Below are 14,097 nucleotides of genomic sequence, written 5' to 3'. Positions count from 1 at the left end.
AGTACCTATTTCTGTACATCAGATCTGTTACCGTTTCTGAAATACTGCAGAGTTGATTAAATGCCTCCACCTAAATCTAAAGAAGGGATCTCGAATTGGGAGGTTTCCAGCTCATTTGTCCTTATGCTAATAAAGATCTAAGGTGCATATTGCAGATGACTCCTTTTCTTCAGATTCATTCATTTGATCGTATTTATTGAGCACTTACTGTGTGCAGACCACTGTACTAAGCGCTTGGGAGAGTACAGTGGAGCAATACACAGACACATTCCCTGCCCACACGCGCTTACAGTCTAGAGGCGAGCTTCAGATCTTTTGGTAAGTTACTGATGTTCCACGTCTTCTAAAATTTCTCTCTTCAACTTGCCTTCCGCTGCAGGTCGGAGCTCTCAGGGGAGGAAGAGTAGGAGGAAGCTTAATGCTAGCCTGTTTGCCCTCATTGTGCCTCTTAGTGTGGGCACAGGCTGGTTCATCCTGATGCCTGCCTCCTGGTCAACTGTGGAGTTCCGGGGGCCACAGAGAAGGCTACTTGGCACACTGCTCCAGGTAACGGGCCTCAGAACCCCCATAGGGATCCTGTAGTTCAGAGCCAGGGGCCTTGCTTCCTTTTCCATCATTCAGCCGATCAGTGGTATTCATTGAGCTCTTACTGTGTGCACAGCATTGTGTTCGGCACTTGTGAGAGTGGAATACAATACAAAAGCAATGGTAGACATAATCCCTGCTCTTAAGTAGGTTACATGAGAAGCAGCATGGCTTAGTGGAAAGAGCACGGACTTGGGAGTCAGAGCATGTGAGTTCTAATCCCGCCTCTGCCACTTAGCTGTGTGACTGTGGGCAAGTCACTCAACTTCTCTGTGCCTCAGTCACCTCATCTGTAAAATGGGGATTAAGATTGTGAGCCCCACATGGGACAGCTTGATTACCTTGTATCTACCCCAGCGCTTAGAACATTAATAATGTAATAATATGTAATAATGATGTAAGAAGAAGAAGAAGAATTATGGTATTCGTTAAGCGCTTATGCTTGGCACATAGTAAGCGCTTAACGAATACCATAATTCTTCTTATTATATCCATGACATATTCCACGTGTACCCAGTACTGTTGGGCCCTAGAAACATGAAGAGGACACTTGTATCCTCTGAAGATATGAAAACCCCAACCCAACATAATAGAAATAAATAAGTGTCCATGCACCTGTCTGTTTTCTAATCTTTGCAATGACTAGCTTTTTCTGAGCAGAGAGCATTTCAGCTTTTTCACTAGTACCCTGGAATAAGAACTTCATTATTATTATTATTATATTAAGCGCTTACTAGGTGACTAACCCTGTACAAAGAATTGGGATAGACAGACGTGTATCAGGTTGGACACAGTCCCTGACCCACAAGGGGGTCACAGTCTAAGTAGGAGGGAATTCCCATTTTGCAGCTGAGAACGTCTTACTCATTTTCATTTCAGGAAAATAGTGAGGTCCTGGGCTGCATCCTGGGAGTCATTGCTGTGATTATCACCTGGACCTCCAGGATCCCCTTATTCGCCAAAATAGTAAGTAAGATGTGAGAGGAAGCGATGTCGAGTCCTCTTTCCTTTCAAAGTTGGCCCATCTGAGTACTTTTTCAGCTTTAGTGAAGTAAAGCTCTTCTACCCTTCTTTCTGTTGTTCTTTGAGCGAAATCAAAAGTTTGGATGAGAGAGGTGGGTATTGGGAGTTGCCAACAGAGAAATTATCTTTTGGAGGTAATACTAATAAAAGCGGTATTTGTTAATCACTGACTATACGGCAACCACTGTACTAAGTGCTGGGGTAGATGCAAGATAATCACATACAAGCAGGGGCACGAACATTTAATTTCCTTTTCTTAATTCGGGCGATAATAAGTCTCCGTCGTTTAGATTGTCAGCCACTGGCAGCCATCTAAGCCAGTTTTTGCTACAGGAGTTTTCTGGAAGTCTGAGTCCAGAATAACACAACCATAGATGTTGTCATTTTATAGGGAGTTCTTTCCAAGCCCAGTGGGTAGCATTTTTTTGGGATTGAGAAACAGGGTGGCCTCCTGGAAAGAGCACGGGTCTGGGAGTCAGAGGACCTGGGTTCTAATCCCTGCTCTGCCAATTGCTTCCTGTGTTACCTTGAGCAAGTCACTTAACTTTTCTGTTCCTCAGTTCTCCTGTTCTCCCTTTTACTTAAGAATATGAGCATCTTGTGGAACAGGGACTATGTCCAACCTAATTAATTTGCAACTACCCCAGCGCTTAGAACAGTGTTTGACATATAGGAAGCACTTAACAAATGCCATAAAAAATAGCCACCCTGTGGTAGACACCAAATTCTTTTTGTCCCAGAAACAGACCAGAAAGCACTTACTATGTATCAAGCACTGTTCTAAGCACTGGGGTAGATACAATTTAATGGGGTTGGGCCCAGGCCCTGTCCCACATGGGACTCACACTCTTGATCCCCATTTTACAGATGAGGGGAATGAGGTACAGAGAGGTTGAAGTGACTTGCCGAAAGTCACCCGGCAGACAAGCGGCAGAGCCAGGATTAGAACCCGGGTCCTTCTGACTCCCAGGCCTGTGCTCTATCCACTAAGTCAGGCTGCTTCTCTAATAGACCCATGCTCTGGTAGCTCTGAAACAAATGTCGTTGCCCTAAGAAGTTTATCAAATTCATAAGGCTTTCCATGACCAGGGGTCAGTGGTTGAAGCTTCCCTGTCTAACCCTTCTCTCATCATCAGTCAAATAAAGCAGGACGGTGCAGGAAGTCCTTTTCGACCTATTCTACCCTGCAATGGTTAGGGACACCAAATGGAGTTGAAAACCTCCTTTGAAATGTACGTTTGATAATTTAGAAAACTCACCTCAGCTAGTAGTAGAAGTACGTGGTAGAAATCAATCAGTGGTATTTCTTGAGCACGGACTGTGTGCGGAGCGCTGTATTCTTAAGTGCTTGAGGGAGCAAAATAAAACAGAGTTAGTAGACCCGGCCCCTGCCAAGTGAGATTACAGCCTAGACAGGGAGACGAGCAATAGAATATTCAGTCAGTTGTTCATTTGGTCATATTTAATAATAATAACAATAATAGTAATAACGTTGGTATTTGTTAAGCACTCACTGTGTGCCGAGCACTGTTCTAAGCGCTGGGGTAGATAGTCTTCATGTCTATGCCCTACTGGGGTAGATAGAAGGTAATCAGGTTGTCCAATGTGGGGCTCACAGTCTTCATCCCCATTTTACACATGAGGTGACTGAGGCACAGAGAAGTTGGGATTTGCTCAAGGTCACACAGCTGACAAGCGGCGGAGCTGGGATTAGAACCCATGACCTCTGACACCCAAGCCCGGGCTCTTTCCACTGAGCCACGCTTAACGGTGTGCAGAATACTCTACTGAGCACTTGGGAGAGTACCACGTAATATAGATGGGTAGACATGTTCCCTCCCCTAAAGAGCTTACAGTCAAGAAGCAGCGTGGCTCAGTGGAAAGAGCACGGGCTTTGGAGTCAGGGCTCATGAGTTCGAATCCCAGCTCTGCCACTTGTCGGCTGTGTGACTGTGGGCAAGACACTTAACTTCTCTGTGCCTCAGTTCCCTCATCTGTAAAATGGGGATTAAGACTGTGAGCCCCACGTGGGACAACCTGATTCCCCTATGTCTACCCCAGCGCTTAGAACAGTGCTCGGCACATAGTAAGCGCTTAACAAATACCAACATTATTATTACATTATTAGAGGGAGAGACAGACATTAATATAAATAAATTGCGGCTATTCTGCCTTTTGGGGGCCGTATTGACAAGGCGGCGTTTGCTGGCCTTCTGAACTATGTATTCATTCATTCAATCATATTTTTGGAGTGCTTATTGTGTGCGAAGCACTGTTCTGAGCACTTGGGAGAATACAACAGTAAACAGACTCATTCCCTGCCCACAATGAGCTTACAGTCTAGAGGGGGTGACAGACATTAATATAAATAAATTAAAGATACGTACATCAGTGCTGTGGGGCTGAAGGAGGGAGGCGGATAAAGGGAGCAAGTCGGGGCGACGCTGTTGCAGGAAATGTTCTCAACTGCTTATGAATAATGGGGTTTTGAGCAAACATGAGGAGACAGAGATAATAATTCGGAGAAGAGAGATCATTTGTCTATGGGGGACTTAGAGGGCACTATTAGAAAATGCGACATGTACACTCAAGTGTCCGGTAACACGGGGGTTATGATTTTGATGAATCCTATATTTAGGAAGACTCACCGTAGAGAAGGAACTCTAGACCATCACCGCCCGTGCGCGTTTTCTCTGACACCGCAGCGTTCTACCCAGATAGACACATGTTGTCAGAAGAAAATTTCCTCATGGCGTTCCAGCCACAGAAGCGGGCGGTGTCTCCAAGAACAGGCCTCCCGTGGACAGTGATGCAGGGCGGTTGTTTCTCCCTTTCCTATCTAATAATGATGGCATTTGTTAATCGCTTACTAAGTGCTAAGCACTGTTCTCAGCACTGGGGTAGATAGAAGGTAATCAGGTTGTCCCACGTGGGGCTCACAGTCTTAATCCCCATTTTACTGATGAGGTAACTGAGGCACAGAGAAGTTAAGTGACTTGCCCAAAGTCACACAGCTGATAAGTGGTAGAGGCAGGATTAGAACCCACGACCTCTGACTCCCAAGCCCGCACATCCTCGGCCTAATGGAAGGATCACGGGCCTGGGAGTCCGAGGACGAGGGTTCTAATTCTGGCTGCGCCGCATAACTGCCGGGTGACCTTGGGCAAATCACTTAACGTCTCTGTGCCTCAGTTCTCTCCTCTGCAAAATGGGGATTCGATACCCGCTCTCCGTCCTACTTAGACCGTCAGCCCCCCGTGGGGCCTGATCGTCTGTATTTACCCCAGTGTTTAGCACAGTTACGCGGCCCCGGAGAGGCGAGAGCTGAGGCCCAGAGCCCGGCTGTGGCCTCACTTCCAACTGGCCCCCGCCTTTCTGCGAGGAGCTGGGGAGCGGCCCAAAAAGCTCTCGACTTTTTCCCAGTCCCAGTTCTAGGACCGGAAGCCACTCTGCGGTGTGGAGCTCCCAGAAACGGGAGCAGAAGGGCCTGTCACCTGGCCTTAGTGCCAGCCCTCTTGTTCCTCGTTGTCAACTGCATTGATATGACCATTTGGGCAAATTTCTGTCCTGCACCCCAAATAAAGCAGAAGAGAGTAAAGAGAAGCAGTGTGGCCTAGTGGATAGAGCACGGGCCTAGAAGACAGAAGAACCCGGGTTCTAATCCCGACTCTGCCACCTGTCTGCTGTGTGACCTCGGGCGAGTCTCAGCTTAACTTCTCTGGGCCTCAGTTACCTCATCTGTAAAACGAGGATGATGTCTGTGAGCCCCATGAGGGACAGGGACTGATTAGCTTGTACCTGCCGCAGCACTTAGAACAGTCCTTGACTCACACTAGGTGCTTAGCACGTGCCATCATCATTATTATTTATATTATTATTATTAGGGGATGGAGCGAGCTGCCTTGGTCTCCACCCTGCTGGTTTCCTGGGCTGAGTGGATGGGTTCTGCCTCCAGCAACAGCGTGGAATAACGGATAGAGCACGGGCCTGGGAGTCAGAAGGTCATGGGTTCTAATCCTAGCTCTGCCATTTGTCTGATGTGTGAACTTGGGCAAATCACTTCATTTCCCTGGACTTCAGTTACCTCATCTGTAAAATGGGGATGGAGACGGTGAGCCCCACATGGGACAGGACCCTATTGGCTTGTATCCACCCCTGTGCTTAGTACCGGGCTTGGCACACAGTAAGCACTTAACAAATATAAGTTAAGAGCAGCAGCGTGGCTCAGTGGAAAGAGCCTGGGCTTGGGAGTCAGAGATCATGAGTTCGACTCCCGGCTCTGCCACTTGTCAGCCGTGTGGTTGTGGGCAAGTCACTTAACTTCTCTGTGCCTCAGTTACCTCATCTGTCAAATGGGGATTAACCGTGAGCCTCACGTGGGACGACCTGATTCCCCTGTATCTACCCCAGCGCTTAGAACAGTGCTCTGCACATAGTAAGCGCTTAACAAATACCAACAAAAAAAAAAAGTCATTATATTATCATTATCATTTCCTGAGCCCTCTCCTCTTTTCTCGTGTGACTAGTGTCAGGGGGAAGCTTGCCCGGCGCTTCGCCTGTGGGCCAACCTCTTCTCGGCCGTGGCCAGCTTCCTGTACGCCTCCACCATCGTGGCCCACAACCGGCAGCCGGAATACCTGGTGCGTGCCGTGCCCTGGTTCCTGATCGCACTGGGCTCTGCGGCGCTCGACTTGGCCGTATCCTTTCTCTGGTTCCGCGCCGGCGGAACCGTTCATCGACAGTTTTGGGTCTGGCAGGACTGCCTGTCTACGTGTTTTGTTTTGTTGTCCCTCTCCCCCTTCTAGAATGTGAGCCCGTTGTTGGGTAGGGATTTTCTCTATCTGTTGCCGAACTGTACTTCCCAAGCGCCTAGTACTGTGCTCTGCACACGGTAAGCGCTCAATAAATACGACTGAATGAATGAATTTAGAGCTTCAGTCAGTCAGAATCAGTCAATCGTATTTACTGAGCACTTACTGTACTCAATAAAGCAACTGTAGATACAGTGTGGCTTAGTGGAAAGAGCTCGGGCTTGGGAATCGGAGGGCGTGGGTTGTAATCCCGGCTCCACTGCTTGTCAGCTGTGTGACCTTGGGCAAGTCCCTTAACTTCTCTGTGCCTCAGTGACCTCATCTGTAAAGTGGGAATGAAGACTGTGAGCCCCACGTGGGGCAACCTGATTGCCTTGTATCTACCCCAGCGCTTAGAACAGTGCTTGGCACATAGAAAGCGCTCAACAAATACCATCGTTATTATTATTATTACCAAGCGCTTGGGAGAAGACAGTTTTGTCCTGGATAGAGCACGGGCCTGGGAGTTAGAAGGTCATGGGTTCTATTCATCACTCCTCCACTTGTCTGCTTTGTGCCTTTGGGCAAGTCACTTCACTTCTCTGGGCCTCTGTCACCTCACCTAGGAAGTGGGGATTAAGACTGAGCCCTCTGTGGGGCAGGGACTGTGTCCAACCCGATTTGCTTGTATCCACCCCACTGCTTAGTACAGTTCCTGGCACATAGTAAGTGCTTAACAAATGCCATAATTATTAATTATTATTATTAATAAACAGGTACATTCCCTGCCCACAATAAGCTGACCATCTAGGGGGGAGACAGACATTAATACAAATAAATGAATTAAGGATATGTACATAAGTGCTGTGGGGAAGAGCAAAGGGAGCAGAAGGAGTAGGAGATGAGGAAAGCGGGGGCTTAGTCTGGGAAGACCTCTTGGAAGAGATGTGCCTTCAGTAAGGCTTTGAAGGGGCAGAAGAGTAATTGTCTGTCAGATTTGAGAAGGGAGGAGACGTTATAGGCCAGAGGCTGGACGTGGGCGAGGGGTCGGTGGCGAGCTAAACGGGATCGAGGTACAGCGATAAGGTTGACATTAGAGGGGCCAAGTGTGCAGGCTGAGGCGTAGTAGGCAGAAAGCAGCCTCGTGGAACCAGAATCACCTGGCTTCCACCTTCTCTCTCAGATCCATCCTCACCTCACCCTGTAGGCATCCAAACCGGGGCTGCCCTCCCTCTGAAAACTCAAGTGAGTTTGTCTCTCCAGGCAATTCCATCGTTGACCTTTCTAGTAAAACATCTAGTAAGGCCCTTTAGGAATCTAGTAAGACTCTTTGAAGCCTTTCATTTAGAAGTGCAGGATGGATGAGAGGGTGTCTTCCCCTCCTCTTGGCTTCCTTGCCAACAAGGCACTGCTTGCCGTGTGGAATGAAAGGAGCAAATGGTCACAGTCCCCTGCTACCGCCGCGTGCCTACCCAGCCCCCTGACTAGAGTGTTTTCCGACGTGGCCGACGTCCTGCTGCTCTTTTGTGGCATTGACGTTTTCGGTTGGAATAGGAGGCCCACGCTAATGACAGAGTCACCCTACTCAGTGACCTAGAAAAATTATTAATTGCCACTTCCCCTGGCTCATGCCAGATAGCTGGAGGGATTTTTTTTTTCCCCGTCTGCCTCTTGGAATCCTTTCATTTGGCAAAGGAGAAGGGGATCAACATAAATTCCCATTCCAGTTGACGTAAGCTTTGGCAATTTGCCTAACTTTTCTGTTTCCACGTGGTAGTAATGATGTTGTGTGAATTAAAGTGCTAGGCTAATGGAACTTTTGTTAATAATAATAATAATGTTGGTATTTGTTAAGCGCTTACTATGTGCCGAGCACTGTTCTAAGCGCTGGGGTAGACACAGGGGAATCAGGTTGTCCCACTTGGGGCTCACAATCTTAATCCCCATTTTACAGATGAGGTAACTGAGGCACCGAGAAGTGAAGTGACTTGCCCAAAGTCACTCAGCTGATATGGGACAGAGTCAGGATTAGAACCCAGGTCCCTCAGACTCCCAGATCCGTGCTCTATCCACTGAGCCACTCTGCTTCTTATTTCTGTTTAGAGTAAAAGGGTTGAGTCACCTCATGTCCCAGAGGGCCTCCAATGTAACCCACCCTCATCACACCCTCCCTGCCTCCATCTGCTCCCACCTCACCTTTCCTCCTCACCTTCCGCCTCCCATCATGGCTTTAACGTTTTTGCTTCCCTTTTCCCACAGCTCCAGTGTGGGGCGGAGGAGGGGAGGACAGCGGCCTCCCCTTCCCAGACCTCCTCCTCTCCCTGGTCTTGTCCAGTTCCTGCATCTTTGGGGAGTCTCAGAGGTGGGGGGCTACCAGTCTGAGAATGGGCTGGCTGTTGTGGCAAAATAGGAAATTAGAAGCAGCATGGCCTAATAATAATTTGGTATTTGTCAAGCGCTTACTATTTGTCAAACACTGTTCTAAGCGCCGGGTAGATGCAAGGTAAGCAGGTCGTCCCACGTGGGGCTCGTAGTTTTAATCCCCATTTTCCAGATGAGGTAACCGAAGCACAGAGAAGTGAAGTGAGTTGCCCAAAGTCACACAGCTGATAAGTGGCAGAGTCGGGATTAGAATCCAGGACCTCTGACTTCTAAACCCGGGCTCTTTCCACTGAGCCACGCTGCTTTTCTAATGAGAAGCAACATGGCCTGGTGAATAGAGTACGGGCCTGGGAGTCAGAAGGACCTGGGTTCTAATCTCAGCTCCTCCACTTGCCTGCTATGTGACCTTGAGCAAGTCAGTACAGTAGCTGGCACATAGTAGGCACTTAACAAATACCACAATTGCTATTATTAAATAATAATTACTTATAATCATAATTTCTTATTAATAAATAAGTGAAGCCAAGTGGAGGGAGGAAAGGGGAATTGTCAGGGGTGGGGATAGGTTTAGGGAAACAGGTTTAGCTGCACGTGGAAGCTTCAGGGAAACGGAAGGAAGTTTTAGAAACCACCTGGAGGCCAGGGACGGGGAGAAGGAGGGGAAGAAAATTGGAAAGATCTGCAGGGAAGGGTGTGGCAGGGGAAGAGGCAAGGTGAGGGCAGCTTTCCCGGATCACACTCCCCGGGATGCTGGTGGGCGCTCATTCATTCATTCATTAGTTCAATCGTATTTATTGAGCGCTTACTGTGCACTTGGGAGAGTACACATACAACAGCAGACACATTCCCTGCCCACAACGAGCTTACAGTCTTGAGAATTGACATGACAATTCTACTTCGGGTCGGTCGGTCTGGCATTCACTTGTGTTTACTGAGCACCTGCTGTGGGCAAGGCACTGGCACATCTCTTCCACGAGGCCTTCTCTGACTAGGGCCTCTTTTCTTCTTCTCCCATTCCCTTCTGCATCGCCCTGACTTGCTCTCTTTATTCATCCCCCCTCCCAGCCCCACAGCACTCATTTCCATATCTGTCATTTATTTATATTAATATCTGTCTCCCCCTCCAGACTATAAGCTTGTTGTAGGCAGGGAAGGTGTCTATTTATCATTATATTGTACTCTCCCGAGCATTTAGTAAAGTACTCCGCACAAAGTAAGTGCTCAATAAATACGATTGACTGACTGACTATGCACTTGGGAGAGTACAGTAGAATTAGAAGACGTGGTCCTCTATCTTACAGTCTAGCAGGAGAGGCAGAAGCTAGAATCAGTTACATTTAGAAAGAAGAAGGGAAAGGGGATAGAAGGTGAATTAGTGTTTAAGCAGCGTGGCTCAGTGGAAAGAGCCCAGGCTTGGGAGACAGAGGTCATGGGTTCGAATCCCGGCTCTGCCACATGTCGGCTGTGTGACCTTGGGCAAGTCACTTAACTTCTCTGTGCCTCAGTGACCTCATCTGTAAAATGGAGATTAACCGTGAGCCCCATGTGGGACAACCCGATTACCCTGTATCTACCCCAGCGCTTAGAACAGTGCTCGGCACATAGTAAGCGCTTAACAAATACCAACATTATTATTAAGTAGCAGAGTGTGTAAGGGATGTCAGAAGATTGCTGTGGGAGGTGGTTTGATTTGGTGATGAGGAGGTGCTGCAGAGGGATATTAGAGAGATTATTTCCAGGTGATGGAGAAGTAGCTATCAGTGCCTTCCCCCCTTTACCACACCTTTCCCTACCCCTCACACCCTTAACTTCTGGAATCTCAGATTATTTTCCTTTCCTGTGTGATGAAAAGCAAGCTGAGTCAGATGCTGGGTTTCCCAGTGGAAGGAACGGAGGCCGCTGACACGGAGGCTCTCCTGACTTGTGCTGCGAAGGAGGATGACGAGAAACAGGAAGGAGAAGGAGAAGACAAGGTCCTTCCTCCCCTGCCCACCAACTCTTTGAAGAAACCCAGTTTAGGTTTGAAAGCGGCCTCGGTGGCCCGAGGAGAGCCCCAGTGGGAAAGGACCGAAGAGGGCCCCGTCTTGGCCGAATCGGACTCTGGACGGCTGCTGCCATTTTGGGTAGCAGGGGGAGGGTGGGAGTAGTCATGCCGCCAGGTCATGCCTGCTTGGAAACGGGGAGGAGCAGTGAGTGGGCAAGGAGGCCCCGGTGATTCATTTATATTAAATAAATATAAATGCTTCCTCCCTCCGCCATCACAAGGAGCAAGAGGCTCTCTGGACTCCCGCTTTCCGGCGGAAGGGCTGGGACGCTCCTAGGTTGCAGGAGCTAGAGCTCTCTGGGGTCCAGTTGTCAAGGTTGGACTAGGGATTGCAAGGGGCTAGGCTAGGGCAGAGTGGGGCTGAGAAATGTACTTCCAAGCGCTGAGTACAGTGCTCTGCACACAGTAAGCGCTCAATAAATGACTGAATGAATGAATGAGAAATCGCATGGTCTAGTGGAAAAAACATGGGCCTGGAAGTCAGAGCAAGTGGGTTCTAATCCCGATCCTCCACGTGTCAGCTGTGTGACCTTGGGCAAGTCACTTCACTTCTCTGGGCCTCAGTTCCCTCATCTGGAAAATGGGGATGAAGACTGTGAGCCCCACGTGGGACAGGGCCAGCGTCTGACCTTGTATCAACCCCGTCACTTAAAACAGTCTTGGAACATAGTAAGTGCTTAACAAACACCACAGTTATTAATTACTATTAATTAAAGATGAGATTTCTACCCTTTAAATCAACCATCTTGTCTTCCGTCCCTCCCAACACCATGCAAGTTGTCGTGGGTCCTCTCTCCCTTGTCTCCTCCCTCCCCGCCTCTCCTCCCACCCCGAAGATGCTCCTGCTCAAGGACAGTGGTTGAATAGTTAGTAGCTCGTAGACTTCAAACCGCAGGGAAAGAGGCAACGGTGATAGGGACCCCGAACTGGGAGTCAGAAGCTTACGTGCTGTGATCTCACTCCAGGAGTGATTGAAGTCACTTCTCCTGTGTGTGCCTCAGTTTTCTGTTTTGTAAAATGGATGGATGACCTCCCTTCTCTGGGCTGAATAAGATATTTAACATATCAGATACAAGGTATAGTTCAGAGAGGCAGAAAGGCAGTCTTAATCATGAGCAGTGTCTTGGAGTTTCAGTTATCAGCACTGAATAGAATAAAAGGGATATTAAGCCGCTTTATAAAAGAAAAATGAATAAGAATAATGATGGTATTTGTTAAGCGCTTATTATGTGCCAAGGACTGTTCTAAGTACTGGGGTAGATACAAGGTAATCGGGTTGTCCCATGTGGGGGCGCACAGTCTTATTCCCCATTGGACAGATGAGGTAACTGAGGCCCAGAGAAGCGAAGTGGTTTGCCCAGGGTCACATAGAAGACAAGTGTTTAGACTGTGAGCCCGTCACTGGGCAGGGATTGTCGCTATCTGTTGCCGAATTGTACATTCCAAGCGCTTACTACAGTGCTCTGCACATAGTAAGTGCTCAATAAATACTATTGAATGAATGAATGAATGAATGGCAGAGCTGGGATTAGAACCCATGTCCTCTGACTCCCAAGCCTGTGCTTTTTCCACCAAGCCATGCTGCTTCTCTAAACTTGAATCCATAGGAAGCAGCCGATCTTGGTGGCAACAGAGTGTGGCGAGGGATGTCAGTAGTTTGAGCCTCGTATATAATGGATGGGTTTGAAAATCCCTTTATATCAGAACCTTCTGGTTAATTTATTTCACAGGTAGTATGGGTGAGGAATAGAAGAATAAGCCTTCATTTGAAAAGAACTACTTGCTTGGAGTGTGGGTGCAAGAAAGCTCTTGGGATCTGTTGAGGAAAATGCCAGAATGATTTTGAAGAGTTTTTCTGAATTGGTCTTACAAATGGTCTTTGTCCTTTCTAGAATTCAGATTGGGTGCCACTCAACATACTTCCAAACAACAAGTACCTTAAGAAGATGGCAGCCATCGGCCGTTACATGGAGCTGACCATCGAACACGTTCAGGAGGTACTGAGGGCCAACTCTGAAGAGAAAATTACGTTGAAAAATGACAGTGACCTGCCTCGCCTCATCAATCCCCTCTCTTAATATGTGCTCACGTGGAACTTTCCATTTAAAACCTCCAGCTGCCTGCCTTTCTCTATCTCCCCCACATTTATTTACTTTTCCATTGTGTGTCATTTTCCACCTCGAAGCGTTCTTTCCACCCCTTAAAAAAAGGATGTGGGCAGTGACAGCGTGTTATTTAAAAGCAACTACAAAGATGCACACTTCAAAAGGTTAGACCAGGAATTCCCAAAACTTTTTTTGATTGCTGGAACCTCTCCTGCTAGTTGTTGCGGAGGGAGAAATGACCAGACCCTCTAAATTGTCACCCCTCAATCTGCGGGAGAAGAGGAAGCCCCACGCTTGAAGTCCTTTGCTGAGCCCATCTGGACACCACTATCACAGTCCAAGAGATTATTTTCCTAACTGCAAGGTCAACTCTACTCTTGAACTCCTGTGCAAAGTGCTCAGTACAGTGCTCTGCACACAGTGGGTGCCGAACCAATGCTGTTGATTGAAAGATGGATCGCCGTTAGCGGGCGATCACTTGAAACCTTGAGGACGTGAAGGCAGAATCCAGTGGAAAATGTCTGGTGAAACTTTACGTAATTCGAGCTACTGTGACATTCAAAGAAAAAGGGAGTTTCCCTTTCTATCCTGTCCGAAACCTCAAACCCAATCACGCACCAAGGAGGCATGCAGCATGAGAAAGGGTGGCATAAGAGCTAGGAGACTTGTTTTTCATTCTAGGCTCTTCCAAGATTCTTAGAGACCTGAGACAAGTCAGTTCTCTGCCCTGTCAGGTGTTTTAGAGTTAACAAGAAAACAGATGCTGTTGCTAAGTGATATTGGTAACAGGCTTTGAGCTCTAACGGTGTTATTGAGGGATTCCTGGGGCTGTACTTCCCACCCCCCTACAAAGGGAGCAGATGAGTTGTGTACATTTGGAGGTGTTAAGATCTTAAAATGAGATCTTGGGCATGCTGTACTAAGCACCATTTAGAGGTGGGTGGGACCACAAACACTAAATGATAACAATTTTCATCTGTTCACCCCATTATAATAATAATGATGGTCTTTGTTAAGCGCTTACTATGTGCCAAGGACTGTTCTAAGAGCTGGGGTAGATGCAAGGTAATCAGGTTGTCCCACGTGGGGCTCACAGTCTTAATCCCCATTTTACAGATGAGGTAACTGAGGCACAGAAACATGAAGCAACTTGCCCAAAGTCACACAG

General features: G+C 47.8%; 1 protein-coding gene across 1 annotated transcript in view; it reads left to right on the top strand.

Moving 5' to 3' along the window:
* Positions 1-14,097, top strand: part of TMEM44 (transmembrane protein 44) — a 47,132-nt gene that overhangs the window by 18,042 nt on the left and 14,993 nt on the right. The window contains exons 4-8 of the mRNA XM_029069641.1: positions 380-546; positions 1,465-1,551; positions 6,135-6,305; positions 10,604-10,753; positions 12,717-12,821. Of these exons, the coding sequence (XP_028925474.1) occupies positions 380-546; positions 1,465-1,551; positions 6,135-6,305; positions 10,604-10,753; positions 12,717-12,821 (680 nt within the window). The remainder of the gene's footprint in view (positions 1-379; positions 547-1,464; positions 1,552-6,134; positions 6,306-10,603; positions 10,754-12,716; positions 12,822-14,097) is intronic.

The sequence above is a fragment of the Ornithorhynchus anatinus genome, chromosome 7 (genome assembly GCF_004115215.2).
Source record: "Ornithorhynchus anatinus isolate Pmale09 chromosome 7, mOrnAna1.pri.v4, whole genome shotgun sequence".
In the NCBI taxonomy this organism is placed as follows: Eukaryota; Metazoa; Chordata; class Mammalia; order Monotremata; family Ornithorhynchidae; genus Ornithorhynchus; species Ornithorhynchus anatinus.
This window is presented reverse-complemented; position numbering and strand designations above follow the sequence as displayed.